Below are 27,543 nucleotides of genomic sequence, written 5' to 3'. Positions count from 1 at the left end.
CAGAGTCGCTGCAGTTGTGTTTTTCTCCCAGCAGCTCGGTGACACTTGAGACTCATGTTTTGCAAATGCACGGCCCAGTATTTATTCACTGTCAATGCCGCACCAGGGTATTCTGGGCTCAGGCTTCGCCCTGAAGGTCCAGGAGCAGCACCGACAGAAGCACTTTGAGAAAAGGAGGAACCCAGCGGCCTACCTCATCCAGGTAAAGCGCACCGCACAGCCCCCACCTCTCTGTTTCTGTGACAGGCAAAAATACTGAATGTTATCACTGATGCATTAATGTCAATGTGAATTTGTTGCTGTTTCACAAAGAGAATTGAACAAGTGACTGATATACCGTAAAATGTGACTGCTATCATTCACCAGTTTCTCTTTTTCCTTCATGGATTCTCCAAAAACAATCTGAATCTGAAAGTCAGTAAGAAGCACATGTTGCTTCGCTCTGTCCCGCGCCCGTCCCCCCCCCGTCCCCCCGTCCCCCCGTCCCCCATCCTAAAATCTGTGGGAGCGTTTCTTTTACTCCTTTCACTCTCCCTTGTTCAGGCCCCAAAAACCCCATCCTTCCCCTCTCTCTCTCTCTCTCTCTCTCTTTCCTGGATCACACGTTTCTTTCTTTTCCAGCCTGACCTGTGTGTTGTGAATTGTTGTGGCGCTGACCTCACATTGTCCCTCCTCATATATATATATATATATATCTATCTCTCTCTCCATGTGCTCCCCATTCCCCCCCCCCCCCCCCCCGCTGTCTCACCTACTTCTCTCCCCACGTCATTCTCCGCTTTGCCCTTCCTCTGTGGATCCCCCCCTCTCTCGTTTCTCTCCCACCTTCATGTTTCCATCTCCACCTCCTCTTGTCTTCTGTCCACCTCCACCACCACCACCACCTCCTCCTCCTCCTCTTCATCCTGTCCGCCCCCGTGTCGTACCAGGCTGCGTGGCGTTATTATTCCACCGACAGCACCAGGCCCTACCTGGACGCCACGTGGCGGCACTATGAGAGCCTCCTGCCTTCCCACAGGCATGTATCCATGCCTGCCCTCCGCCCAACCACAGACGTGTGACACGCCAGTTTTTTTTGTTTACACTAATCGGCCTTTTTTTGTTGTTTTTATGTCTTTTCTTTTTCTGTTCTCCTCATCCTCTCCCTCCTCCTCCTCCTCCTCTTCCTCCCTCCTTGCCTTTGGCTTTTGTTGTCTGTTTTTCTTTAATTTTTCCTTTCCATTTATCTTTTTCTTTCTTTGTACCTTTTTTCTCCTTCCTGGTTTTGTGTATTCTGCATGCAGTGTGTTTGGCGTAGTTATGCGGCTGATGAGAACTCGGTTTCCATTGCTACCTGGAAGCCTCACTTGAAGGCGTTGCATACCTGCAGCCCTACAAAGTAGGTACAACTATGGCAGCTGGTGTCTGTATTTCGTTGTCTGAGCCACTCTAGCCATCTCTTCCCTTTACTTCAACTATGTACATTCTAAGTTACTACTGTATATATACGTTTGTATATATTTTGTCTTTGAATTATTCAGACTTTTCACTTTTTCACCGCTCTGTCTTATTGTTTAATTTATCTGCTCTTTCTCTCTATTGAACATACAAATGCATTCTTCATTACACTTAGAAAATGTTTAACAGCCTTCAAAAAGACTAGTCATTTCCAGGCTCCGTTAATCTCAATTGAATGTATGATAAAAAAAATGTAAATAAAATGTAAACAGATGACTTCAGAGACGTCTCTAAATAGCCTTTAAATTTTGCTGCTGTTATATACATGATCTTTTATCCCCCCACACCATTCACATGGGCTCTGCTTGGCAAAAGGTGTTTGAGTGCCAATGAGTGTCAATGAGCCAGTCAAGTTTTTTTTACATTTCTGATTTTGCAGCACCTGAGTCTCCTTGAATTGGGAGTGATTTGGAGGTACCAGTGCATATAATTCAGTTGGTCACTGACTTTGGCAGCTGGTCTATACATGAAGACGCAGTATGGGATCACTGTAGAGGGGTTTCCCAGGTGCACACATGGGGGGGGGCTGCGGGTAGAAAACTCCTGGCAAAATTGTTGCTTATTGCTTATAGACATTTAGGGTAATTTCACATGTTGCTATGTACAAAAGACCCGAGGGTCATACACTCTGACAGGTTCATCTTTAATGCTTCTAATGTGTATATTTACATTCTCTGGTGTCACAAAGAGTTGAGGAAGAAAAAAGTGATATTAAACAACATCCGCCATATCAAACTGCATATTGTCTGCATGTTATCCAGGAGATATTGCTCCATTTTTGCACCGCACCACGGTCCCACTGACGGCTTTCCCTCCAGCCCTCAGACAATCGGGCAACTCGCTAGAAACCAGCCAAGATAAGTTCACGCAGTCATTTTGTACGTGGATCTCACGATCCCCACCTTTCCGCAACCACGGTGATGGGTATTCTGTCACCTCCAGCGTGCCAGTGTGACCCGTGGAGCCCCTGTGAGAGATCACGGCTAGTAAAATGGATTTCATCTACAAATTGTAGATGCGTAGCTTATTCAAAAGATCATTACTTGTGCAATTCTCGCCATTTGTGGCACAAGAGAGATTTTCTTTCTCCCAGTTAATCTCCCAGCGAGGTTTGTTTTCTACCCCCCCCCCCCCCCCCCCCCCCCCCCCATGCACATGCCGCCGCTCAGAATCCTGTATGGAGCCTGGAAATATTAGGAAAACCATCTGCAAGGTGTATAGTGTTACAGTTACAGTCACAATGAACCTAATGTGTAAAACACACATACTGATTACAAACACACTAAATGTGATTAAGTGACAAATGTGTTAGTCAGGCCCTTCTCTTTCTTTTTTTTTGCAAGTGCTTCCTTAGTTTGCCTGGACAGTCTGCACTGACCTCTGCATGTTTCGTTGTGAGCCTGCTGTTTGTGTTCAGGTCTATTTCCACTGGAATGTGTGTCATTGATTAATGTGCTGCCGCACCTGAAATCCTCTGCACGTGTAAAAGCGATAGTTGCCGACAAAGCACTGAATATATAAGAAAAAAACCTCCCATCCTGCTGACTTAGAGGACCACGCCAGTGTGCTTCCGTGTTTGAGCTGCTGAACTACTACACACCGTGTTGCACCTAAACGTCGGGGCCCAGCGTTTCTAAAGAAACGGCTTGAACAAGTTATGAGAATTTGTCAGCAGATTTTTCGAAGTCGTAAGAATAAAAGGAGGAAACCAGCGGGAAGCGTGTCTTCAAATTTCTCAAACACAGCGATCGTGGTTTTCAATGGGGCTCGGGGGTCGACTCGATTTGTGGGCTAGAACATGCAAAAGCACTGGCGTGGTCCCATATGGTGTAAACACTGGAATATGATGAAAAGATGTTTTCCAATACATGTTTTCTTCTTCTCCTCACCCACAGGAAGGAGCAGGGAGAGTCCACCACAAGGTTTGTGACTCTTTTTTTACCGAACATGCACTGTCTTCCGTTATGTTAAGTGAAGTCTTAAATGACCTTTACCAACTATATTTAAAACTAAGCTTAGATAATTTTGGTAAGGCAGAGTTAAATCTCCTTTTTTTTTTTTACCTTTCTTAAAATTTGACTTACCCGTCTCTAACTTTGTCTGCTGTTTAATGCTGGGAAGCTACAGTAGTGTATGAAAATGAAGCTAAGGGTAATGGCTCTACCATTACAGTTATTTTCTTTCTGTCCCTTGTTATACAAATATTAATTATTGCAGTTATACAGTAAGATATCAGGAAAAAACAGTCCAGTTGCATCCTGATTCAACACCCTTGTGGATAACTATGACCCGGATGAGACCACAGACATAGAAGAAAAACATTATTTTGGTATTTATTTATTTATGTTATTTATTTATTTATTTCAAGCCTGTCAAATTCAACGACAACAACAAAAAAAAGACAACAGCAGCAGTTGAAAACATATCCAACAAAATATCTGGACAGAAAACTAAGATATCATAGCAGCATCTCAAACATCCGGACCATTCTCGGCCCTGTTTGGAGAGAAACATGAACTATTATAAACCCCGGGTACGCGAGGATCGCCTAGGGTCTGAGTGGTGTAATTATCGTCATCCCCAAGCAGACTGGGAAGAATTGTGATAAGTACAAATACGCATCTGTGGTTTCCAGTACGTGCCAGCTGAGGAGCATAATTAAGGCTTTGCTGAGACAGTAGAGTCACAATAACTGGAGGGGTGTAAGTGAGTAGGTGATGAATATAGCCCTTCATATAGCGACTGGCCCACACTCAGTATATTCCTTTAGCGAATGCATTTTTTAGAATCATTCGGTGAGGACTGCATGCAGGCCAGTGAGGCCTGGGTGAGGTCATGTGTTGTGTTGGCAGTTTTTAATACGCTGAGTTAATGTGTGTCCGTGAACCACCGCAGCAAACTGAAAGCAGTCGAACCCTTTCTCCCTCGAGCCGGGCGTCGTATATGGACCATGCCGAAGCGACAAGAATGTGAAAAGTCAATTGATAAAAAAAAATTAAAAAAACAAGTGGCAAAACTAAGGGATGGGAGTCCGCCTCGCCCGCACACAGGCCAGAACAGATATCATCCCACGCAGTCTTGAGCTTGTCTCCGGAATGAGGGAGGAGAGCTCTTGAACTCCCGGCTGGGTTTTTACGTCTCCACTTCGGCTGGAGCCACCGTACTTTATTTATTAGCCCGAATTCACTCATTAATCTAAAAGTAGTACATCACAGAGGTGTAGTGGTAAAGCACAGCGACGGAAAAAGAAGGAGAAAAAAAAGAAAAGACAGACGTCTGCGTCTTTACGTCCTCAGTGGAGCCACGAGGATCCATCTGAAGATTACTGGCCTCACACTGGTGACTCAGGCACTTGTTGCCAAGGCCCAGCTGAATTCACATAGTCAAATGAGGGATATCGACATGAAGTGTGTGAGTCACCAAACTGCAGCCTTTTTCGAAGCGGGGCTGTAGATGTTCTCTCTCCTCGACTAAGCCCAATTGGCTCCTCTGTGCTGCTAAATGTCAGCGGTCGACAAGTGCCACCAGAAACTCTCGATAGATTCATTCAAACTCCATGTCCCTCATACATGAGGTCTCACAGAGGGCCGTTGCGTGGAGGTGTCAGCACCTCCACATACAGTCAAATGCGACACAGAGCAAAGAAATACGTGGCGACAGAAAATTCAGGGGTCAACATTTTCTCTCCTCCAATTCTGCATCATGTAACACGTCACCGTATGTCTGTCTCCCCTTTGGTTTCTTCAGTAAAATGCATAGCAATAAACAGAAGCTACTGCGGAGGTGTACCGCTCGGAAACATAGGTACGAGTCCGCTTCCCTGCTACACGACGCCGCTCTTTGGGAATGCCGACTAATTCTTGGTGCATGGGAACCGCGGGAGGCGGTGCAGCCTCAGAGAGGGCGGAGCCAGTAAATCTTGCGGGGAGACCTGACAATAACACGTTATGTGCCTTTGTTCCATCTTTGGCTGAGCGACGTGCTACATCTGCCTGTTGTGATTTTGGTTTTGACTGCATTCGCCAACTGAACATTATCCGTTTTTTTTAATATCACTTATTTTCTTCCGGAGGATAGATAGGGGGCTGAAAACGATGTCATAGACTTTTACTAGAATTAGTTATGTATTCATGCAGTCACCCAGTGTTGCATCTAAACAACATGTAACTCTGTGTTGCTATTCCTTGCACTAGTTATGACATGTTGCTGCGACATGTTTATTGGCAACAAATCCAATAAATAAGACCAAAACCAGCAGTGAATCAATGATTAAGTCTCACTGGGCAACATGGTCCTCTATGGACTGTATTTTGACACTATCAAACACTCAGTGCAGCATATTTGTATCAATCTGCAGCCGAAAGTAGTTCCGTTTTAAAAATGCACCATCTTTACCAAATGGTATATATGAAAATGTACAGTGTACTGTATTTGTGAGATCTTCAATAGGAACCATTGGGTTTGTGACATAATGTCATAATGTATTGAGAGACACATTAACGTATTTTCAGTTTTGGTCTTTCCATTAAACGCGTCGACATATTGCCAGCCTTATTATCCTTTGCAGTAAAACTGCACATGTTCAATCCAGTGACTGTGTACAAAAGATGGACGACACATCTCCACTGAAGTCCCAGCAATATATACCATACCAATAGCCACTTTTAGGGAACTGTCATATAGAGTCAATGGTTCAATCCAACATACAGCACCACTTAAGTGATTGTATGTAGTAGTCATGCCTTTTGCCTTGGCATGTGGTACTTATAGCTGCATTACACATAAGTGATTTTTCTTCCATAACCCCGTCCGCTTTCATGACACATTGCATAATAATAATAATAATAAAGTTCATTTATAGAGCACTTTTCATTGCTAAAAGCGATCTCAAAGTGGAATTCATGTGCGATAAATGTGCAACAACAATTTGATACAAACAGGATCAAGTGAAAGTCCTGACATACTGTAGCTGCTGCAGATGCACGCGTCCCGGCAACAGCTCAAACACACAGCTGAAGCATCACACCTCACCTGAGCTTGCGTATTGTGTGAAGCTCCTCCTGCTGCAATGCATGCTGGTCTTCCTCCATCTTGTGCTGCGGCCCTGTACCCTTGTATTAGTAGGTTGAGTTCTGGATGATGCCACATGTCACATGATTATATCATGCAAATGAGCAAGCAGCATTTTGCCCAAAGTTTTTCTTTGATCATTTTTGTTGTTGTCCCAAAACCTGTATTTAACATATCTTTGTCTGTCTTTCATTTCACCTCTTCATAACGCCATTACCCATCTCATTCCTCTCTGCGCACCCAAACGTCACTCCACAGCCAGAAGTTGAGCTTCAAGGAGCGGGTAAGGTTGGCGAGCCCCCGGGGCCAGAGCATCAAGCAGAGGCAGACGTCCTCGGTGAACGACCGGAGGTCACCGGTGGCCGAGGCCGGTACAGAGGGCAGCAGCCCCGCCAAGGTGCAGAAGAGCTGGAGCTTCAATGACCGCACACGCTTCAGACCTTCACTCCGCCTGAAGAGCCAGTCCCGCTCCACCACTGACGGTGAGTGACTCTGTCCTGCCGTTCAGGGTTGACAACTCACTTGAGAGTTAATTTGCAGGAGTGGTAGAAACTACTTTTCATAATTCATAATAATTATGTCCAATCGCCCCAAACTAAGACTTGTTGTGTTTTGCTCACCTCAAAATGAGCACTTACCATCTACATGAGGTCCTCTTCCATGAAGCCCACCAATAAAGGATCATTTTTATTTTACTTGAAGACCACCGTAGGTTCGCGCTTGGAAGGTGAGGCTGAGGCAAGGGGTATTCAGGTAGTTGCAATATGCAACTTTACCACTAGATGTCTCTAAATACTATACTCTGAACCTGTGACTGCAAAAAAATGCTAACATCATATGCCCATGAGCTAAAGTATATCTAAGGTATAGTTTTACATTATGAGAAACTACACATATTCACATTCTTGCTGGGAAGTAGAGAAGAAGATCTATACTACTCCCATGTGTGCCCGTTCCAGTGCCGGCCCTTGCAATGTTGGTGCCCTAGGCGAGATCGGCGCCCCCCACCCCCCAAGTGTTAACAGTACATGACACTAATTACCACTTGCAATGCAAGAAATTAAACATGTATGACATCTAAGATGTGCAATATGTGTATAATTTAATATAATATACAATATTAATGATGTACTAATTAGACATAATAACTCACGAAACTTTTGAGAACTGTTAAGAATATTTTCATCCTTTCTCGACTCATTTTGCCGCTGCAACTCCTGGACAGTCTTGGGTGATGCATAATTACGTGCGTGCATTGGTGACTTGCATCACATCATGAAAGCAGACAGTGTTCATCATACTGTCAAATCGTGAGTGACAGTTCAGGGGCAGTTTGTCTGTTTTTGTAATTAAAAGAGTTCCGGGCTGAGATAGAATTTGGACTCAAAATGCAGACGGCCAAACTTCATAATATCTTGCCGGGCTCTGACTAAAGGTTAAAAAAAAGAGCAGCTATCTGCACCTAGAAAGCTCAGTAATTATGCTATTCTTATTTGAATCTGTACACAAAAAGAATAAATAAAAACAGCTTAGACAACCTGTTTCCTGTCTTCATGCAACCTAGGCCATTTCTGGCTTTAGCTTGATGCTTAAAGCTACATTGTGTAATATTTAGAAGAAATTTGTCACAGAAATGGAATTGTTGTCCATAACTATGTGTTCATATATGTATAATCACCTGCAACAAAGAACCAATTTTTTTCCGTCAACTCTGAATGAGTCAAATAAAGTTACATGAGGTGGACCCGACCTCCGTGTAAGTAGCCATGTTTCTACGTCCTGTTGATTACGGTTGTTGCACCGAACGTTCCACAATATACGTCCAATTGCGCTTAGAATTTTCAGCCCTGCCGGAAATGGAACTTGCGGTGCGCCATTGTAAAGTGTCCCCGTCAGGTGCTAAGTTGGTTGCGGTTTGCAACCTTACCACCAGGTCCCGCCAGAAAACTACACCCTGGGTTTTAACAGACAGAAATATATATATATATATATATATATATATATATATAAATATATATATATATATATATTTTTGTTTTAATGTCGAATCCCAAAATTTTAACTACCTGCATTCAACGAGACATTTTGATCAACCATGTACCACCAGAACTGGCTTTCCCAATTGATTCCTGCAAACAAGTGGATGAATGCTAATGGTCGCTCGCACCTCTTTCCTACGGCCTAGCAGTGCCTCCTGGGTGATGGCCAGTCTTTGTGGGTGGAGTGATGGAGTGATGGAAGGTGGGGGGGGGGGTGAGCTCCAGCAGCCATATGGGGTGTCCGAGCCCGCCAGCTGGCGAGGCATGTTGGTGGAGAGGAATCAGTAGCCGGAGCTAAGCAAAACCCAACTGCTCGGCTCCGTCTGGTCATGCACTGACTTGTTGGGTAAAGGAGATGTAAGAGGATGGGAAGCATATCCATTTAATTATGGCTTGTTTAGAGGTGAAATAAGAAGTTATAGGGGGAGGTCGAATTTTCCTTCCTATCGTCTTTTCCTATCTACTATTCCTTGACCTCAGTGGAAAACGTCATGAGGTCAAGGAAAGGTGTAAAGGAGGACTGATAGGACGTAGGAAAAGCCGACAGCGCTGCTCAGAGAATCCGACTCGACTTTCACTAAACTACGTCATCACGCGACGTGCGTCTGCCGGGGTGACACTACAAATTTCCGAGTGTGTTTTACCACCTTCCACTCCGGATTGAGTCGTTTACGTTCGTGCGTGGCGCGGCACGTTAAATGTCGCTGCCGCAATGAATTGTGGGGCGTCTGCAACTCGCGCGCAGGAACCTCCAGTGTACCCTGTGCTAAAGGAGATGGGAAAGGAAGCATTGAAGCTCCTTTCCTATGCATTTAGAGAATCCAAACAGCTCTTATCATGGCTGCTGATCAAATACTTCCGGGTCATTTCAAGATTTAGGAAACTCCCTAAGCCAATTTGACAATTCCACCGCATCCATAGTGGAAGATTTCCATGTAGTATCTAATTGGCATGGCAATGTACAATGTATCTTGATAATCAGCAGCTTTGACTCGGTGTGTCTCGCACATATAAACACTTTCAGCACATACAGGCCGTACATGTTGTGCACTATTAAGTGATGCTCCCCCCCCCAGAGAGCTCGACTCGGCACATCCAGCTCTTGTACTGTAACCCTCTGTTGTCGCCCCCTCCGGGTGTTGTAACTCACGGAGGCCCAGAGCTGCATTGTCACAAAGTTGCATTGTTAGCAATATATCTGCAGACACACCAGAGGCCTGTTCTTTACTACCGGTCGGCTGTTCCAGACAGCAGCTCTAAACACTGTGTTTCTCTATCTGATCTGTCTGCCTTTCCCTTTCACTCTCAGTTCAGCCCAGTCCGGTCAAATTCAATCAGTGTGTTCGCAATGCACCGATGCACCCCGATTAATCCCCAGTGTCCCCAAAAAAGACCTTGATTAAGAATCCATGTAAACCTAATATTTGGTTAACCTTTTTACTTAACACAATTGAGAATAACACACTGTTTGCTGGATGTAAGTAGGCAACAGTTTAATTACACATTCTCAATATCAATTTTTAGGTTGCCAAAAAAAATGCAGTTTTAATGCTGCAACATGAAGGAAGGAATTACATTATTTATTTAGGCAATTTCTAGTTGGAATACGTACACGTAGCTGAGGCTAGGAAGTGAAACAATAATGAAAAGAGAGAAAAAAAATCCTGTTCTTCTGCTCGGCCTGTCACAATATTATATTTTTCACTATATAATCATAGCCAAAATAATTAATGGTAAGGGCATTATCCCAATATCTCAAAGAATTTTAATAGAGAATAATTCTATCAGTCATATTCATCTTTAACTTTGTTTATTGTGAGTTTTGTTTCTTTTTTGGTGAATGAATCACACTCAAAATACTACTACTCTATTTTGCTCTATTATAAATGTATAATATAATGGAGTGTAAACCAAATGGTTACTGCATCACAGCATAAAGAAATGGAAATTATTTAAGTGGCACTATATTATTTACATGATACTATCCTATGCGTATTTTTAACAAGATGGCAACATGTTGCCATCTTTTAGATATCACATTTATCGTAAATAGCAGTACATTGTGGACTGATGATGAATATCAAACGCTTCTTTATAGGTGGGTCGGAGGATTGGGATTACTCACTGCATGTAAACGGGGGTCCCCTGCCTCACAGGAATCTTTCTCTCTCCCAAGCAGCAGACTCCAACGTGGCCGGGGAGGATGGCTTCGATGAGAAGGGCTGTCACTGCGAGATCTCCGTGGAGGACTTGCTGCCCTCGGTCAAGTCTGTCATTAGAGCTGTCAGGTGAGGCGAAGGAAAAGGAGACTCCCTCCATCGGTCCGACTTATATTCCATTTTTCTACTGCCAAGGCTGCATGCAAACAGACCCTGAGCCCGATCGGGGGGGGGGGGGGGGGGGGCTGGGCCCTCTTTCTCCGCTGAACGTGCTCAGGGGATTAAAGTGACCGGAAGACCTTTTTTTATTTTTAGATCATCTCTGCCTCATGTCATGTTGAGGAATTGTGGACAGCGGGGAGCTTTATCACTGTAAGGCTACACTGTATATGTACGGTGATCATGTCCCGAGGACAATGTGTGTCTTTGTCATGACGTCGCATCAGAAACATGGTCGGATGCCGTTTTATCAAACACTGTTAGTTTTGGGTTGAAGTCTTTAATAGCTGTTGGTTTGGTTTGTTTAAAGAATGTATACCCAGTTTGAATCCAAACTCGGTTTTAAGATGGGGTTGTTTTGTAATTTGAACTTTAGTTTGGCCTTAGTCCCATACTCACATCCGTGACATGAACAAAAATTCATTCCGAACTGTCACTCGGTTCATTTTTCTACACCCACTTTAGTTTGACTTCAAACAAGTGTTTCTCCGTGGCAGAACTGTGCAACACAAGTGACGTTGAAAGTTTTTTGCTGTTCTACCAATACTGCAGTATCTTACTCCCTGGATGCGAGTTGGTCATTGTACGTCCTCATATGCTTGAATCCATACATCCCCTGAATTCATAGATTTGTTATTTGAGCCTTAAATGTCCTCACCATCCTTTTATCTTTTTAGTCGGCTTCAAACTGTAAGTGACGCTGTTTTCTACCACAGTGTTGTTTATCTCACAATAAAGATTTGTGATTTTTTTTTTCCCCCTTCTATGCTCTGTCCCCTGGTTTAAAGTGGCCGGGGATCCGTTGGCAAAAAAATGTGTATCAGGATTTAGCAGCATTTGGATCAGAATGATTCTAAACTTGTATTGTTGCGTGATTAATCTTCAATATTTTGATACAACGAAGAATTACTTTAGTTTTGAAGGCAGATTTCCTAACCATGAAATACACCTACATTTAAATATACAGTAATCTTAGAATATGATTATACTGAGTGCAACTGAATCCTTGTAGCTGTAGTTTTCCCTATGATATATTCTTTATTTGTAGCTTATATTTTTTTATTATTTTTTCATATTTTTTCCTTATTTCGTCATTCATTAACCTGTCTGCATCTGTTTACTGTTGTAAGTGGTTAACTGGAGCTCATTTTAACTACTCTGTTTAACGCAGGGTAGTTTAATCTATGGCAATGCTTCATATTTAAAAAATCTCATCAAATCCTTTATTTGCAATTGTTCTGCCTGCAAAGTAAAGAGCAAGTAGTCAGATATAAGTGTTACATTCCACCGCTGCACGTCCAGCGCCTATCGGGCCATCAAGCAACATGTGGGCTGTAGCTTCAGCAAGAAGCGTGCAAAGATAGATAGGCGACCGCAGTGAGGTCTGATTCTGCAAAAACGTGTTGCTTTCGTGTGTTTGAAGGCCATTATACCTGTGCGCAGCAGTGCAAATTTATGTTTTGGTTTATCTAATGGAACTTACCCGTCCGTCGGTCACGGAGAAACAAAAACTTCCATCTTTTTCCATCTCGACAACCTGCCAGCTTCTCTTCGGTACATGGGGGTTGAAGATGCCCAGTGTGTGTCACTGAACGCATCTGAACTCAGAAGGACTGAACTTGACTTGTGGAGGTGACAGAGACCAGCCCACGGCCTCGACTGCCCTTGAAAAACATGGCCTCGCACAAACATTCAAGAATTGTTTCCCCCTGCACTTCAGTTCAAGGCTCAGTTTTACGCTTGGCGTCTGACTCGGGCTCTCACGTTCAGCTCCACAGGTGCACACCAATAGTTTCACATGCACACAGCTAAAGTAAGCAGCCAACAAGCTCGATGGATGTTTTTACATGGTGTGTGTCAAGGTGTTGCACAGGTGTAAAAAGAAACAGGCAGTCGGCATGCCGTGACACATTTTGAGCACCTTTTAAAAACAAGAACATAAAGGTTATGGTTTGCTGGGTTTTCACTGGCTGCGGTGTGTTCGATGACACCGGTGGTGGAGTTGCAGCGAGTCGCCTGTGTGCACCGACTGTATCAGAGCTCCCCCTTGTGTCCGTATTAAGAATCTCTCGCTGTCTTTGTCGCGCAGGATAATGAAGTTCCACGTGGCCAAGAAGAAGTTTAAGGAGACGCTGCGTCCCTATGACGTGAAGGATGTGATCGAACAGTACTCTGCCGGTCACTTGGACATGCTGTGTCGCATCAAGAGCCTGCAGACCAGGTACGAAGAAGGACGAACTACACACACACGCACACACACACACACACCTACAGCATGACCGCATCATCAGCTGAACGTCTCCATTGCTGTTGTCTTTGCCGTCAAACGAGATCTGTTTGACCGGACTGTAACTGATTCATCTGTCTTTGTGTGTGCGTGTGCGTGTATGTGTGTGTGCGCGCGCGTGCGTGCGTGCATGCTCCTGCACTCATGCCTCATAAATGCACGGTGGCATCTCTGTGTGTTTGCTCCTTTGCATGTTGTATGAATGCATACAGGCTGGACATGATTGTCGGCCCACAGCCCCTGAGCAGCAGAGCCAAGACCTTTTCCTCCCTCCCGGTCTATTACAGCCAGGGCAGAAAGAACTCCACTCAGGGGTCAGAGAATGGCCCCCAACCTCCTCCCACCCCCGTCCCTCCCGCATCGCATGCGTTCATCTCACTCCACTCTGTCAATTCAAGAGCTCGCACGGCCTAAAATCTTACACAAACGGAAAAATTACACAGACGAAGATTACGTTTCCCCTTTTGAATTGACTGAGCTGGAACTGAGACGCGCCGTGCATCCTTTCACAACCACTTGTGTCCTGGGTCCGCACTCGTCCCCTTACCTAACTAAGCACTGACAAAATGATGTAATCACAATACGATGACTCTTGCTTTGGCTTTTGCTCGTGTGAATTCTGGGACATTCTGGGATCCCCACACAAGTTGGCAAGCCGGTGTTTACGCCCCCAAAGAGACACCTCAAGTAGCTCACACACACACATACACACACACACACACACACACACACACAATGCAGTTGTGTACTACACCTGCCACTGCTGCTCTAATACAGACCCTGGCTGTTCGCTGAGACTGCATTAAAATTAAAACAAAATACTGTTTATTGGACACAAAAGAAATGAATCATTACATACATGTGGCAATCCACTGGAACGTCCACCGATCCAGATGTGCGCGGAGCGACGAGGACACTGTCGCCTCCCTCAAATCAACACCTGAACCAAACATAGAGCCTGAGTGGCGTCGCCACCTTCTGCATTTTAATGTTGTTTGTTAGTTATTGCTCCCCGTTCTTCTCCAACGGGAGAATTAGCGCCACCCGCTGTTTGTCTCACCGCGGCCAACTCCCAATTTTACAGGTTTTTTCACTAACTCACTCTCACATCTCTTGATCAGTCTCACATCCAAAATGCACTAATGCAACCAAAACATGTAATCTATACTTCATGATCATCTCTTGTAGAACACTGACATTTGTCAGAACCGACCGACCTAAAAAACACAAACTTTACAATATTTTTTCACTGTTGTCTGCTCCGAGTAGCTTTGATTGATTCGTTTACTGTATTTGTTGGGCATAACTATCATAAAGATGCAATTTTGCAACGAAAAGATTTCTTTAAGTCAGTGTACATAACAAAACAAAAATGAACAAATTCCTAAACTATAAATACAGTATAGGACACGCATAGAATAGATGTATAGAAAGCCATGTTAGTCAAGCCTGTCTTCTGTATTTGGGCACAACTCCTCAACAATACACCCGCAGACAGACCAACCATATCAAAAGTCAAACCACGTGTACAAAAACATTATTAAAAGACACATTCAAGGAAAGCAGACATTTCTAGGTGCAAGTCTGATTTGACATTGGCGGATCTTGTCACAGCTTTTCCAATTTTTATTATTTATTTCCCTCAAAAACTGTGTTGGTGTTATATTTGCATGACATTGCCTTGGCTCATCCCTGCCCTCATTAACTGATTTTATTCACAAGATTCTACTGAACCTCACTGGATTGAGCATGAACACTGCTGCATATAAGGATTGAAAGGATCGAGAGGGACAAAAACTGAATAGAAAAAGGAATGCAAGATTTTACAAAGGTCAAAAAAAAGGGAAAAAAAACTCTTAACTGAATTCCCAGAAACAGATTAAGTTATGTGTCACGCTAATATGGTTAGTCATGGTCTACCCAGCATGGACTATTTTTCAAAACCAGTGAGGAAGTATGACCTTTCACTTGACTTGTATTTATTGGAAAATAGTTTGCTTAACAAAAATCTATTATCCTGTCGCATCTTCAGTCTTCCTTCCTTTCTGTCGGCCGCCTCTCGGATTTCTACTTGGTCTCTATTTTTCTTCTTCTCATTGATGTCCTATTGTGTTTGCATGTGCTTGTGTGCGTGTGTCTGTGTGTGTGTCTGTGTGTGTGTGTCTGTGTGTTTCTTCCAGAGTGGACCAAATCCTCGGGAAGGGCCAGATCCCTCTGGATAAGAAGATTCGAGAGAAGCTGCTGTCTGATGGAGATATATTAGAGGACATGAGCATGCTGGGTCGCGTCTGTAAGGTGGAGCGACAGGTCCGTCTTGCTTCTTATTTAATATTTTATTCTCTTGTAGTGGATTGAATAATAGGTCATTCATATTTCCAAGACCCAGTCCTCTATTTTTCATTTTTCTTTTTTATGTACCTCTACACTCCTTACTCCCATCTTCCCCTGTTCTCCTCACAGGTCCAGTCTATTGAGTCGAAGCTCGACTCCCTGCTTGACATTTATCGCCAGGTTTTGCGTAAAGGCTCGTCTTCGGCCCTCACGCTCTCCTCCCTGCCACTGTTCGAGTTGGAACAGACCTCCGACTACCACTCCTCTGTCTTCAGCAAGGACTTGTCCTGCTCCACCCAGGTCGGCAGCGGTGGAGCGCCTCCGCCTAGTGGCTGCGTCACACGCTCCACCACTAACTCCCACCTCTCCCAGGGAGGACTCCATCTCATCCTGGCGCCACCCAATGACCTCAACCTCAACCTCAATGTCTCCTCCTCTACGCCTCCCTCTGGCCTTCCGTCCTCCTCTTTTAGCCCATCGCCACTGCCTCACCACCATCATCATCACCACCACCACCACCATCATCCTCATCATCCCCACCATCATCACACTCAAGCGCAGGCCACCACGCCTGAAAGTGGTACTGACGAGGCTGTGGGGAGCTCTCCACCCGTCCTCACCCCTAATAGTGTCAGCAGAGGAGGAGGCGGGGGAGTAGGAGAAGGCGAGTTTCCTCTTCTTCCAAGGCTTCCACCACCGCTCCCTCCCAGCCGATGCGGTGGCCCAAGCAACTTGGTACGAGCGACCTCCACAGAACCAACCCCCAACATGGAGGACTTTTGTAGAGGGCTAGGGACAAAGATAGAGGACAGCAATATCAGGGAAAATCTAGGCATTGGGTTTGGGCTGGGCAGACGGGGGCAGCAGCTCAAGGGCAGCACCAACAGAAATAGCAGGCTGAACACTAAGGAGGAGGGCTCCTGGAGGAGGCACATGAGCCTGGAGCTGGAGCCCCTGGTGCCGTCCGCCCTGGGCTGCTGCCCTGACCCCAGACAGATGGACCGGGGATTGGGAAAGTCCATGTCCGTGCAGGACCTGATGGAGGCGCCTCCAGGGGCTGTCCAGGACGCCCACCACAGCCACAACCTGTCCTCTCCAAGCCCCAGTACAAGCAGTGACTCCCCCATTGACTTCCACCGCTGTAGCCGAGACCCTGGGGGAGGAGGGAGTGGTGTTGGTATAGGCATGAGTGGTGGGGTGCGATGGGGTGAGGAGGACCTCTTTATCAGTGACAGGGACTTAGAGGCGCAGGGATTTAACTTCCTGTCACAGGGGACAGCTGAAGCCCACTCCTACTCCTCAGAGCTCCTGAGGACAGGGGGCAGAGCAGGGGCAGGGTCCCGGGGCTCTAACCAAAGCCCGGCAAGCGGCCACGTCTCCTCACCCACTGCTGGCAGCACCGAATTGCTGAACATGCCGCATGTGCGGCTAAAATAGACCCGGCTACAAGTAGGAAAGGCAAGCAAATCTCACCTCACAGGGACAGTTTTTATCCTTTTGGATGGGAGAAGGAGGGTGGGACTATAAACAAGGGGTCCTTTATTGTTAAGTTTCCTTTTGATCCATTTGATAAGAATCACAATATTTTCACACAGGCTGATCACATATGGCTTATCATTGCATGAGTTACTCTTTGTTTGGAAGTAGGATTGACATCTGAGATGAAGATGAAGGCTTCTGAAGACTGGACCACAGACGCCCCGAAATCCTGAGACTTTGCCATTAAACAAAGTCAACTAAACTTGGCCCTGTGCGACTGTTGGTTGATATGTGACCTTGAAGGCATGGACATAACTCATGGAACATTTGAGAGGTACCTCTCACATCTGTGGTAAGAAATGGAAAAGGATTAACCTTCAAAATTAAATGCCAACATAAAGGTCAAAATGAAATCAAAACTTCAGAGTTCTGTTGGAGATGTAAGAGAACCTCACTCCAAATCCCAATGACATTTCTATAACTAAAAATCCAGCCTTGGAACAGAGTCCTTCTAAACTGTAGCTGTTTCCCAATTCAGGCGTCGTATCCTTCGGAGGACTCGATCTACCCGGTCAAAGACATAGCCTAGACCGAGTAGATAGCAAAGGCCGAACTTAAATGAGAGAGTCTGTTGGTGAGTTTTATGGATATGGACCAAACCAAGTTGTGAAAAAATCAAGTACCCGTGTTCCCACATATGAAGTTTCTTTGACCGCTTTAGTTTTTCGGATGCTAAGGAAATAAATATCATCACATTACTTTTTTTAACTTGGTATTTTTCAGCTTATAATAGCCAGAGCACCAGAGGTGGGCAATTTGTCATAGAATAGGGAAAGAAATCCAGAGGCACATGCTTTTGTTTTTTTCCCCCCCATAAAGAGATTGAAAGAGAAAGAGGATAGTGGAACAGAGGAAAGCCCTGGATGTGAATTCATGACTTTGGCTCTGTGTACAAGATGAATGTTATCTCACCACTGCCAAACCTATCATTCTCTGTTCTCGTCCCCATTCCTATTTTATCTCAAAAAGAAAGAAAAAAAATAGGAAAAAAATATATACTCTATTATATGCTTACATAATGAATTTTATCACTATCCTCAATGGTTGACTGGTTACCCACAATCTTTTAGGAAGGATACACCGCCACAAAACTGTGTATATGGGAGATTTAGCTCCTAAACCACCGGCCATTTATACTTAATATTTTTTTGCCGACCATACTAGAATGAGGGAAATACAATGTTAGATTTTTCTATGTATTTTTTCTGCGATCTCAGGCATGGTTTTGATTAATTTACATAGAGTGAATGAATTAGCAGACTCCTGGCACATGCTTGAGCTGTGTGTAATTGTGAAGGTCTTTTTTTTTGTATTCGTTGCAGTTTTGCTGTCCAAGCAGAGATAGTTTTGAGATGTTACCTCATAACAATGAAGTTACCGACAGAAAGTACTTGAAACAAGCACCTTTGAAAAATTCTGTTTGCAAAATATGCAAATGATATTCTCACAGGCAGTATGACATTTTGATATTATAATTTTTTTTAAACAGCTTGTGTCTGACTGACTTTAAGTAAATAGGCTACAACATGCATTACTGCGGGATTGGGCCTCTATCTTTTTTCCTTTAAGTTAAACTTTGAATTGGAGGGTATTTTATGTTTGACAGGCGTAACTAAAACCTGTTATGGAGGAATACAGCAGGAAAAAACCAAGGCAGAAATTAGAACTGTCGGTGCCATAACTGCCAAATACTTGGATGCTTATCGAAGCCACTTCTGCCAGGTCATCTCTAGAATGAGGTGCATCATGTTGAAAGAACACACCCGCATCCGTGAACGCACATGTACAGCTGAGACATGCCCATATTACATTTCCATCATGCTATGTAGAATCTGAGGTACAATCCAGAGTAAGAAGAACAAGGAGCAGCTGTTGCTTGCTCTCCGATCTGCTGGCTTTTCCAGCTGACGACAGCTGTGGATTGAAACACACCTTGAATGTCATTTCTTGGTTTAAAGGACAGTTTGTTTTGTTTTTTTGTCAGAATAGAAGTGTCTTAGAAAAGCACTTTGTTTTGGTTCAGAATCAGACGCCGATAGAAATCCTCAGAAATAGTTGTATAGTTTTTTGCCACTCTTGTTTTCACGCGAAAAGAAGATATTCAATTCATGGTCGATGTTTGCCTTTTTTTAATTAATTTTTTTTTACGTACAGTATAATGTGGGATTATTTCCGTTTCCTTGAAATGGACTCACTGCAGAATGTATTGCGTATTTCATTATTGATATGAGCAGGACATATTTCTAGATCTTCGGAGCGGTGACAAGATTACATAAATCCAAATCCCGCTTCCTGCTGCATGGTACAGAATCAGGTACATCGGGTAAGATTAAGTTATAGGGAAACTGTTGCAGCACCACAAGATGCACGTAGATATTACCCATGAAGCCTCAGTGGTGAACTGTCACTCTTAGCTCGCAGTACCTCAATTTATTCTGAGGACTCGTTATCAAAGACCAGAATATGTGAAGGAGGCCTGAGTCAGTTTGCTTTCAAGAAGTGGATTTTAATTTTCCTTATATTTAAATATACTTTGCATGGAGGTTGTCATATCCAAACCTATTTATAACTGAGAATGAACACCACACCGTTATGACAAATCATTATTTATGGTTCAAAACGATTGCAGTGAAATAAAAATAAAGAAACGGACCCAACCTCTGCAGTCTAGAAAACCTTGCAGGTCATTCAGTATATTGGTGCCTTGCTTTTGTGGTACAAATTTCATCTCCATATTTAGTTTCTTGAAAAGTGCATTAGGTTCCTCTGATCAGAAATGGCTGCACTGTCTTTATTTTCTCTCCTTGTAAATGTTCAAACTTGAGGCATTTTGGTTTTTTTATTCAGAGCTCATATGGCTACTGGGCAAAGAACAGCCCTCTGACATGTTAACATTGTCTCGTTTATTTTAATTTATTTAAATTATGTGCACATATTTACACCCTAGTTATAATCTCAGTTAGATTTATGAAGCCTGTAATGTAATGAAAATGCAAGTTGACTTTTATTGTCATTTATCAATAAAGACAATTCTACGAGGAGTTTTTTTTAATTCTTTCTCATTGTCGGTCATTGAATCTGTGGTATTACTTAAAGTGGCCTGGGAGTGTGGAGGTGAAGCAACGGTGTTAGCAATGATACCAGGAACAAAGACGTGTTTGTTTAAACATCTTTACTTTTCTGAACATTGCTCACAAACAACAGAGATTAAGGTGCATGAATTTAACAGTAACTAACATTTAACAGAGCTACTGTACTGTAAGGGGGCTTCAGTCGAACAAAGTGCTACAAGTAGGCATGAAGATTTCAGGCATTTCCGAAGCTCGTTTTTCTCTAAGGTGCAAACAGGAACATGCAAGGGGCTAATTCTACCTCTGGCCCGCTGGCTGGTAAGCATGTCCCTTAAAGCTACAACACAGAGCATTACTTCAACAAGAACCTGGCGAAAGAACGACACCATCTAATTACTGGGGCCAAGCAGATAATGTGTGTTAGCCAGATCGACGTGCAGCTTAATCCAAACTACAACAGCAGCACACAACCAGGGAGCAGTAACACAGATCTGCGATGTTCTGCCATGAACTGCGTGATGAGGAAACCAACATATCACAGCATTTCAACGTGTTTAACCAACATATAACGGCGTTTCAACGTCTTTAACCAACATATAAATGCGTTTCAACATGTTTTACCAACATATAACGGCGTTTCAACGTGTTTAACCAACATATAACGGCGTTTCAACACGTTTTACCAACATATTACGGCGTTTCACATGTTTAACAAACATATAACAGCGTTTCAACGTGTTTGATTCAGTAACAGTGTGGTAGTTAATTTTTTTCCTTCGTCTGCTTTTGCGATGCATTGTGATAATGGACCAGACACGGACTATGGTGTGCAGAAGGGACGGATTGCTCATGTGTCCTCGGCCACGGTGAACGCTCGGGGCAGCAGCCCAGCACAACGTTCATTTGGTCTTCTGTGCCTTCTGTGCAGACTTGGTGACCTTACCGCTGGAGGGGGCTTTCTTCTCCACAGCCTTGATCACTCCCACCGCCACCGTCTGACGCATGTCCCGGACAGCAAACCTCCCTGAGGAAAGGATCGTTGAAGAATAATTCAATTTAAGTTCACATCCTCGGTGTGAAGAAAGAGGTTAATGTCCGATTCTAGTTCACATCACCTTGAGTAAAACAACAAATTAGACCGCAGTGTTACAGCGTGACAAACAGATCCTGTTGTGGGACAGTAAACTTACCCAGTGGCGGGTACTCGGAGAAGCTCTCCACACACATGGGCTTGCCGGGGATCATGTCCACGATGGCAGCATCTCCAGACTTCAGGGCCTTGGGGTTGTCCTCGAGCTTCTTACCTGAGCGGCGGTCAATCTTTTCCTTGAGCTCGGCGAACTTGCATGCGATGTGTGCAGTGTGGCAGTCCAGCACGGGGGCGTAGCCGGCACTGATCTGACCAGGGTGATCGAGGATAATCACCTGGAAGACGGCAGACACGGGTAAGGGCAAGTGCAGCAGCACAGAATCTTCAGCATGCATTTGTTTTGCAGCAGCAGTGAAGTGAAAAGTCAGAATCCCTGTATGCAGACCTGAGCGGTGAAGCTGCCCGCCTCCTGTGGCGGGTCGTTTCGGCTGTCTCCAGCCACGTTCCCACGGCGGATGTCCTTGACAGACACATTCTTGACGTTGAAGCCTACATTGTCACCGGGCAGCGCCTCAGTCAGGGCTTCGTGATGCATCTCCACAGACTTGACCTCGGTGGTCACGTTGACGGGAGCAAAGGTCACCACAATGCCAGGTTTTAGGATGCCGGTCTCTACTCGGCCCACCGGTACAGTACCGATGCCTGGCAGAGAAATATCATTGACATGTCTGTAAAACAGCTGCATGAATCTCCTCTTTTCAGGTTAAAACAATGAACAGTTTTACAAGACTAGAAAAAGGTTTTTTTTAAAGGGGCAGATTAATGACATAATAAGCCAGTGGGGATTCTTACAAGACCTCATTCAGTTCTGCTCTCATTCACAAAAAAACTCTCACCACATGACCCGGTACCACTTACATTTTAGATGAGCTTGACAACTGGAAGCGCTTGCATCTTTACGAGTGTGTTCTACCAACTACAAATCCTACATCCGACATCACTTTTACAGACACCCACACCAACACCACCCTCACCTCCAATCTTGTAGACATCCTGCAGGGGCAGGCGGAGGGGCTTGTCGGTGGGGCGGCTGGGAGGCTGGATGGCGTCCAGAGCCTCCAGCAGCGTGGTGCCCGAAGCGTTACCGTCTTTACGGTTGATCTTCCAGCCCTTGAACCAGGAGGACATCTGTGGAAGGAGAGTGGTTAAGAGTTTTACCTCAGCAGCTAGTGTTTACGATGCAAAAGGGATGTGTGTATTTGAGGTGACGCATGTCCAAGACCTTCACTTTTAATAAGATCAAATTAATTTGGAAAACTAATACTATCACAAATGTGTAAAATATACTTTCAACATACTATCCTTATTCCATGTGTATTTGTATATACAATACCATACACACATGCATATTTGTTTCTATAGAAATACACAATTATAGCCAGGGTACAATAAGTGTCCAGGCTCTCACACCAGACTCACATTTGGGCTGGGTTCCAGCATGTTGTCTCCGTTCCACCCAGAGATGGGCACAAAGGCCACAGTGTCGGGGTTGTAGCCAATCTTTTTGATGTAAGTGCTGACTTCCTTCACGATCTCCTCGTAGCGTTTCTGGCTGTAGTTGGGCTCGGTGGAATCCATTTTGTTGATGCCCACGATGAGCTGCTTCACTCCCAGGGTGTAGGCCAGCAGGGCGTGTTCACGCGTCTGCCCGTTCTTCGAGATGCCGGCTTCAAACTCGCCCACGCCCGCGGCCACAATCAGCACGGCGCAGTCCGCCTGAAGAAGAGGGAGACACAAGGGAAGCCTTTCAACAAATCTGACTTTTGCCTCTGCAAGTATTTTTCTCTCTCTATCAAGCACTTTCTCATTTCCTACTCTTCTTGCTACCCCCCCCCCCCCCCCCTATACCTGAGAAGTCCCAGTGATCATGTTCTTGATGAAGTCCCTGTGTCCTGGAGCATCGATGATGGTGACGTAGTACTTGCCGGTCTCGAACTTCCAAAGCGAGATGTCAATGGTGATGCCCCGCTCGCGCTCTGCCTTCAGCTTGTCCAGGACCCAGGCATATTTGAAGGAACCCTTTCCCATCTAGGGGATGTGGAGAGTAAAGGACACTTACATTTTACTGTATATAATTTTATATATGATAGGATGCTTTTGTCCAAAACTCCATATAGTACTGAAACTGCAAAAAATAAAGGTCAGAAATGTCAGAAGTGTAGATATGGTACTGTGACTTGCAATACATTTACCTCCCAATAACCATATAAAGAACTTAAAAAGCTCAGAGAGTCCGTATCAGGACATTACTTTCCAGTCTCGATGTTCATCTAAACATGAATGTTTATGGTTACTATGATATATGTGGATACTCTGAATTCTGATAATAAACCCAAATTTCCCATGTCATATTGTTAACTTTTGCGTGTGTTCTAGGTCTGGTGGCAATGAACAATACAAAATATGGCCCAAAACATTTACACAGCTAATTTACAACCACTACTGCCAAATGTTTATGTAATGGTGCACATCAAATATGCATTTTGTTTGTGCTAAAGGCTTATAAAGGTTTTGCATAACCACACAATAGTACAGACAAATAGGCAAATACACTGTATAAAAGCAGGACGGGGGGGGGGGGGGGGGGGGGGGGAATCATTTTTAAAAGTCGAGTCAGAACTGTATGAGTCATACCTCAGCAGCTTCCTTCTCAAACTTCTCAATCGTTCTCTTGTCAATGCCCCCACACTTGTAGATGAGGTGGCCGGTGGTGGTGGACTTGCCGGAGTCGACATGTCCTATCACAACAATGCTTATGTGGAGCTTCTCCTTCCCCATCGCGGCTCACCCTGAATGAGATTCCTGCAAACCAGAGTCAACAAGGTTCAGGAAATGAGACAGTGGAGAAACTCGGAGCTGTGCAAACCTATCATTCATTCCCCCAACACCAGGATTGAACTTGTAGTTTGTCCGTAAAACATGACAGGGAAGTTATCCAAGCAGCAGTGAAAGTTAAAGTTTTTGTTTGAAGTGAACTTTTTCTGCCCTTCACACACTTAAACATTAGTATGTATTAGGGATCGACAGATATGTTTTTTCCGGGCCGATACCGATACTGATTTTACTAATCCAAGAGACCGATTAGCGATATTTGTCTGCAGTAAAAAACTGTCAAAAGGTTTCAAAATTTTGAATAACACAAACTCTTAACACAAAACTTTGTTGAAATGCCTTAAAGCATATGTTTAATTCACAGAACCTTTCAACATGACCTTTACCAAAAAAGTCCAGGGAGCTATAAGCAGCATTATCGTGAAGTTGAACAAACAAACATGGACGCGACATTGCTAAAGTCCAGAGAGGAGTGACTGCGGCTGCATCAGAGCCAAAGTAGCGCATTTTAAAATGAAATTACCTAATCGGCAAATCGGCTGAAAAAAAAACAGAGAATCATAAGAATGGTGAATATCAGTTGACCCATAGTGTGTATGTGGTGGAATGTTCAGAGCTAGAGCGGGGGAGATAAAAGTTAGAGTGGAGAAGAGCTGGAAAATTATCTTTAAAATGTCTCTTCAACCCGCTCTCATTCCCATAATTTTCACTCTTTATACATCATTTTTTACATGAAAACATAGGGATTTATATTTCTATTTCACAAAATGTGACTAATATGTAAGCAGAGGTACACTTTCGGCAACTACTGCATGATGCCAACATTTTAAGCAGGTAGGCAGTAACCAGCTATTAGCTAGTTGTCAGCTAATCCTCAATACTCTCAACAACAATAGGTTCTAAAGGCCTTTATCATAACTCCACTACTCCATGTTTGCATTTGACTAAGCCAGCCTTATGCCAGGTAATGTAAATGTAACTGTCCTTCTACTATAAGACGAATTATTAATTAATTATTAAGTCTCATTCATACAGTCCAAAAGTTTGTTTGATTGTAGTGATTATTTGTTTTTTTAAACCAATTTATTGTTCATTTTGATAGGTTTGGAAAAAGTTGTCGTTTGCTGTTAAATTTGGTGTGCAACGACAACGAACCCCTTCCTGACTCCGGATTGTGAGGATTCACTACCTGTTACATGTACACGTGCACCAACGGGGATGACTTCACATTTGCATCGATTTTACATAACTGCACTAAATTCTAATTACCCCCAACACACTGGACATTTCTGACAGCTTCTCGACACCAAAGCTGTTTAAAAAATAAATAAATAAATAAAAAATAGAAATGGGAACACCTTTATTAAAGCAGCCACAGGAAACACAATGTTTTTGTAATGTAAAGCAGCACGACAAGTCAATTAAAAAAGGAAATGATCAACAAATATTTTCATAATCAGACATTTTCTTTAAGCACAAATCTGCAGGTTCCAGCTTCTTGGAAGGGGACGGCTTGATGTTTGTCTCTCTCATACATGTTATTGAACATCATTTTTCTGCATCCTGATGATAAATGTGACGCCGTTTTTCTCACACTGTCCCGCGGCGTGCTTTCCTATTCAATGAAACCTCTGATTTTTAACTATTGCAATGGAAAAAGTACGAGACGCCGTGCCTCTATGCACTCTCTGTTAGCGTTGTCTACTTGTAATAGTATTTGGTATGGTTGTGAGACAGTGTCCTGCCGGCTTAAGTTGTGTATTTACTCATCAGATTCACTAATGTTCAGTCCTATTCTCGATAATTGTAATTTTTTTTGGGTATGTATAAACACATATAACATAATAATAATGATGATGAAATTCAAGAAGTGCGCTAAACTCTCAGTCAGAAGTAGTTGGAACCCCCCCCCCCCCCCACTAATACTTTTGTCAGCGGTTGATCTGTATATCTAACACACCCATTATCAATTTATTTAGTTGTAGCTGTGTTGCTTACAGTAAACCAATGTCAAGCCTCTAAGCTTCTATGGTTCTGAATCTTCAAAGGAGCCAACTGGTCGTTATATTTTCTTAGCTAATGGTTAGCTAGCTAACGTTAGCCGAAGAGTCTGAACCGACGGCTAGCTAGCCGGTGAAAAATCGTTTATGGTTATGTGACGTTGCCAGACGTATGCAAATGTTATGTGTAAATAACATTCATTAATTACATGACATCAGACAGGGTCTATCCGGCGTCTTACCGTCTGCCTCCTGCACAAAGCGACCGAACCACTTGGCGCCGTCTGGCAGTTTGATAGCGCTCGCGACGGTTCGACTGTTGCGTCACTCTGTCCCACAGCGGCACGCGCCCGCGTGCACGCGCACGCAAAAAAAAAAAAAAAAAAGTCCACCTGCGCTTAAACTTTCATTTGACTGCGCATCATCGTCTTCTCGACCATCTTCTTCATCATCATCACCACCACCACCACACGGCTAACCTGTTCAGTGCCACATCACGAGATATTTAACTATTATGATTTTTGTTTTACTGTTTACACTAGCAGCCAACAGGGCGACAGCCCGCACACCTGTACATCTTATCACGTTAGATCACTGTGGCTTTGTGACTGAATGAATGACTCGTTTCCCCACACACACACACAAAAAATCTTATTCAGTTTTGATCAGTCTCATAATAATGAGAGGTTTTGTGTGAGTCGATGCGACATGCGGCGACTATTCCGCTGCAGAGCTGAGGGAGTTGTTGTTGTTGTTGTTGTTGTTTTTCTAATGCATGTCGGCATGTCTCAGCATCCAACTCTCAGACTGTCACACAGCAATGTGCATTTTCCCGTGGCAGCAGCAGGATGATGACGATGATGATGATGATGATGGACAGAAGACCCCCGCATGACTTGTGTCAAGTGTGATTTCTCTCCTCTGAAACTGCGCCATACAGGCCTAGTCTGCGAGCAGCCCGCTGTGGTGCCAATCCACACTCTGCACCTTGTTTGTTTGGGGGGGGGGCGGGCACCGCTCATGGCGATCAAATCACTATGACACCAAAGCCAAACAACGTCCATGAATCCCTTTGCACACTTTTTGTAACGCACTTGCATGGCATCCATTAAAACCGTCCCTGAAATATGTGCAACACGTCCGTCACAGAAATGACCCGCTGTCTTGTCACCGTCTTGCACTTGAACACATCCTGTGACCTACCTTTTTTCCTCAGAGGTGCGTTCACGGGTTCACTGCGGTAACACGGGAGACCGCTGCAGCCGGACTGTTGTGTTGTACCGACACAGACGCAGCCGAGGGAACCTCTGGCGTCAGACGCGTCGTTGGGTGAAGTAGCGAGGTCTGGC

At 44.1% G+C, this 27,543-nt stretch overlaps 2 protein-coding genes across 8 annotated transcripts in view; one reads left to right on the top strand and one right to left on the bottom strand.

Annotated features, from left to right (window-relative positions):
* kcnq5b (potassium voltage-gated channel, KQT-like subfamily, member 5b) overlaps positions 1–20,193 on the top strand; it is a 108,951-nt gene extending 88,758 nt beyond the window's left edge. Inside the window, exons 8-16 of one of the 6 annotated variants that reach the window (XM_035637838.2) lie at positions 107–202; positions 1,284–1,378; positions 3,393–3,419; positions 6,826–7,049; positions 10,705–10,894; positions 13,074–13,205; positions 13,484–13,585; positions 15,452–15,578; positions 15,732–20,193. In XM_035637838.2, the coding sequence (XP_035493731.1) occupies positions 107–202; positions 1,284–1,378; positions 3,393–3,419; positions 6,826–7,049; positions 10,705–10,894; positions 13,074–13,205; positions 13,484–13,585; positions 15,452–15,578; positions 15,732–17,039 (2,301 nt within the window). In that variant the 3' untranslated portion in view covers positions 17,040–20,193. The remainder of the gene's footprint in view (positions 1–106; positions 203–1,283; positions 1,379–3,392; positions 3,420–6,825; positions 7,050–10,704; positions 10,895–13,073; positions 13,206–13,483; positions 13,586–15,451; positions 15,579–15,731) is intronic. The other 5 variants (XM_035637841.2, XM_035637840.2, XM_035637842.2 and 2 more) reach the window with 5 other exon arrangements.
* Positions 20,194–20,298: 105 nt separating this feature from the next.
* LOC118312856 (elongation factor 1-alpha, somatic form) lies at positions 20,299–27,534 on the bottom strand. Of its 2 annotated transcripts, none has more exons than XM_035637852.2 (8): positions 27,398–27,534; positions 23,997–24,164; positions 23,211–23,390; positions 22,782–23,078; positions 22,337–22,490; positions 21,748–22,004; positions 21,403–21,637; positions 20,299–21,236 (listed from the first exon to the last, which is right to left on the bottom strand). In XM_035637852.2, the coding sequence occupies exons 2-8, from the start codon at positions 24,138–24,140 to the stop codon at positions 21,112–21,114; spliced, it is 1,392 nt and encodes a 463-aa protein (XP_035493745.1). In that variant the 5' UTR covers positions 24,141–24,164; positions 27,398–27,534; the 3' UTR covers positions 20,299–21,111. The 2 variants fall into 2 exon arrangements, with proteins under 2 accessions (XP_035493745.1, XP_035493744.1); XM_035637851.2 differs by lacking the exon at positions 27,398–27,534 and adding an exon at positions 26,437–26,592.
* Positions 27,535–27,543: the final 9 nt, after the last annotated feature.

Source organism: Scophthalmus maximus, chromosome 8 (assembly GCF_022379125.1).
Source record: "Scophthalmus maximus strain ysfricsl-2021 chromosome 8, ASM2237912v1, whole genome shotgun sequence".
NCBI classification, from domain to species: Eukaryota; Metazoa; Chordata; class Actinopteri; order Pleuronectiformes; family Scophthalmidae; genus Scophthalmus; species Scophthalmus maximus.
This window is presented reverse-complemented; position numbering and strand designations above follow the sequence as displayed.

Bases quoted from the DNA above. Each gene is read 5' to 3' on its own strand.
- LOC118312856 (XM_035637852.2), bottom strand. From the start codon at position 24,140: ATGGGGAAGGAGAAGCTCCACATAAGCATTGTTGTGATAGGACATGTC. The intron at 22,005-22,336 runs GTGAGGGTGGTG...TTTCTCTGCCAG, and splicing joins GGATGTCTACAAGATTGGAG to GCATCGGTACTGTACCGGTG. The intron at 21,638-21,747 runs GTCTGCATACAG...GCCGTCTTCCAG, and splicing joins CGGGCAGCTTCACCGCTCAG to GTGATTATCCTCGATCACCC.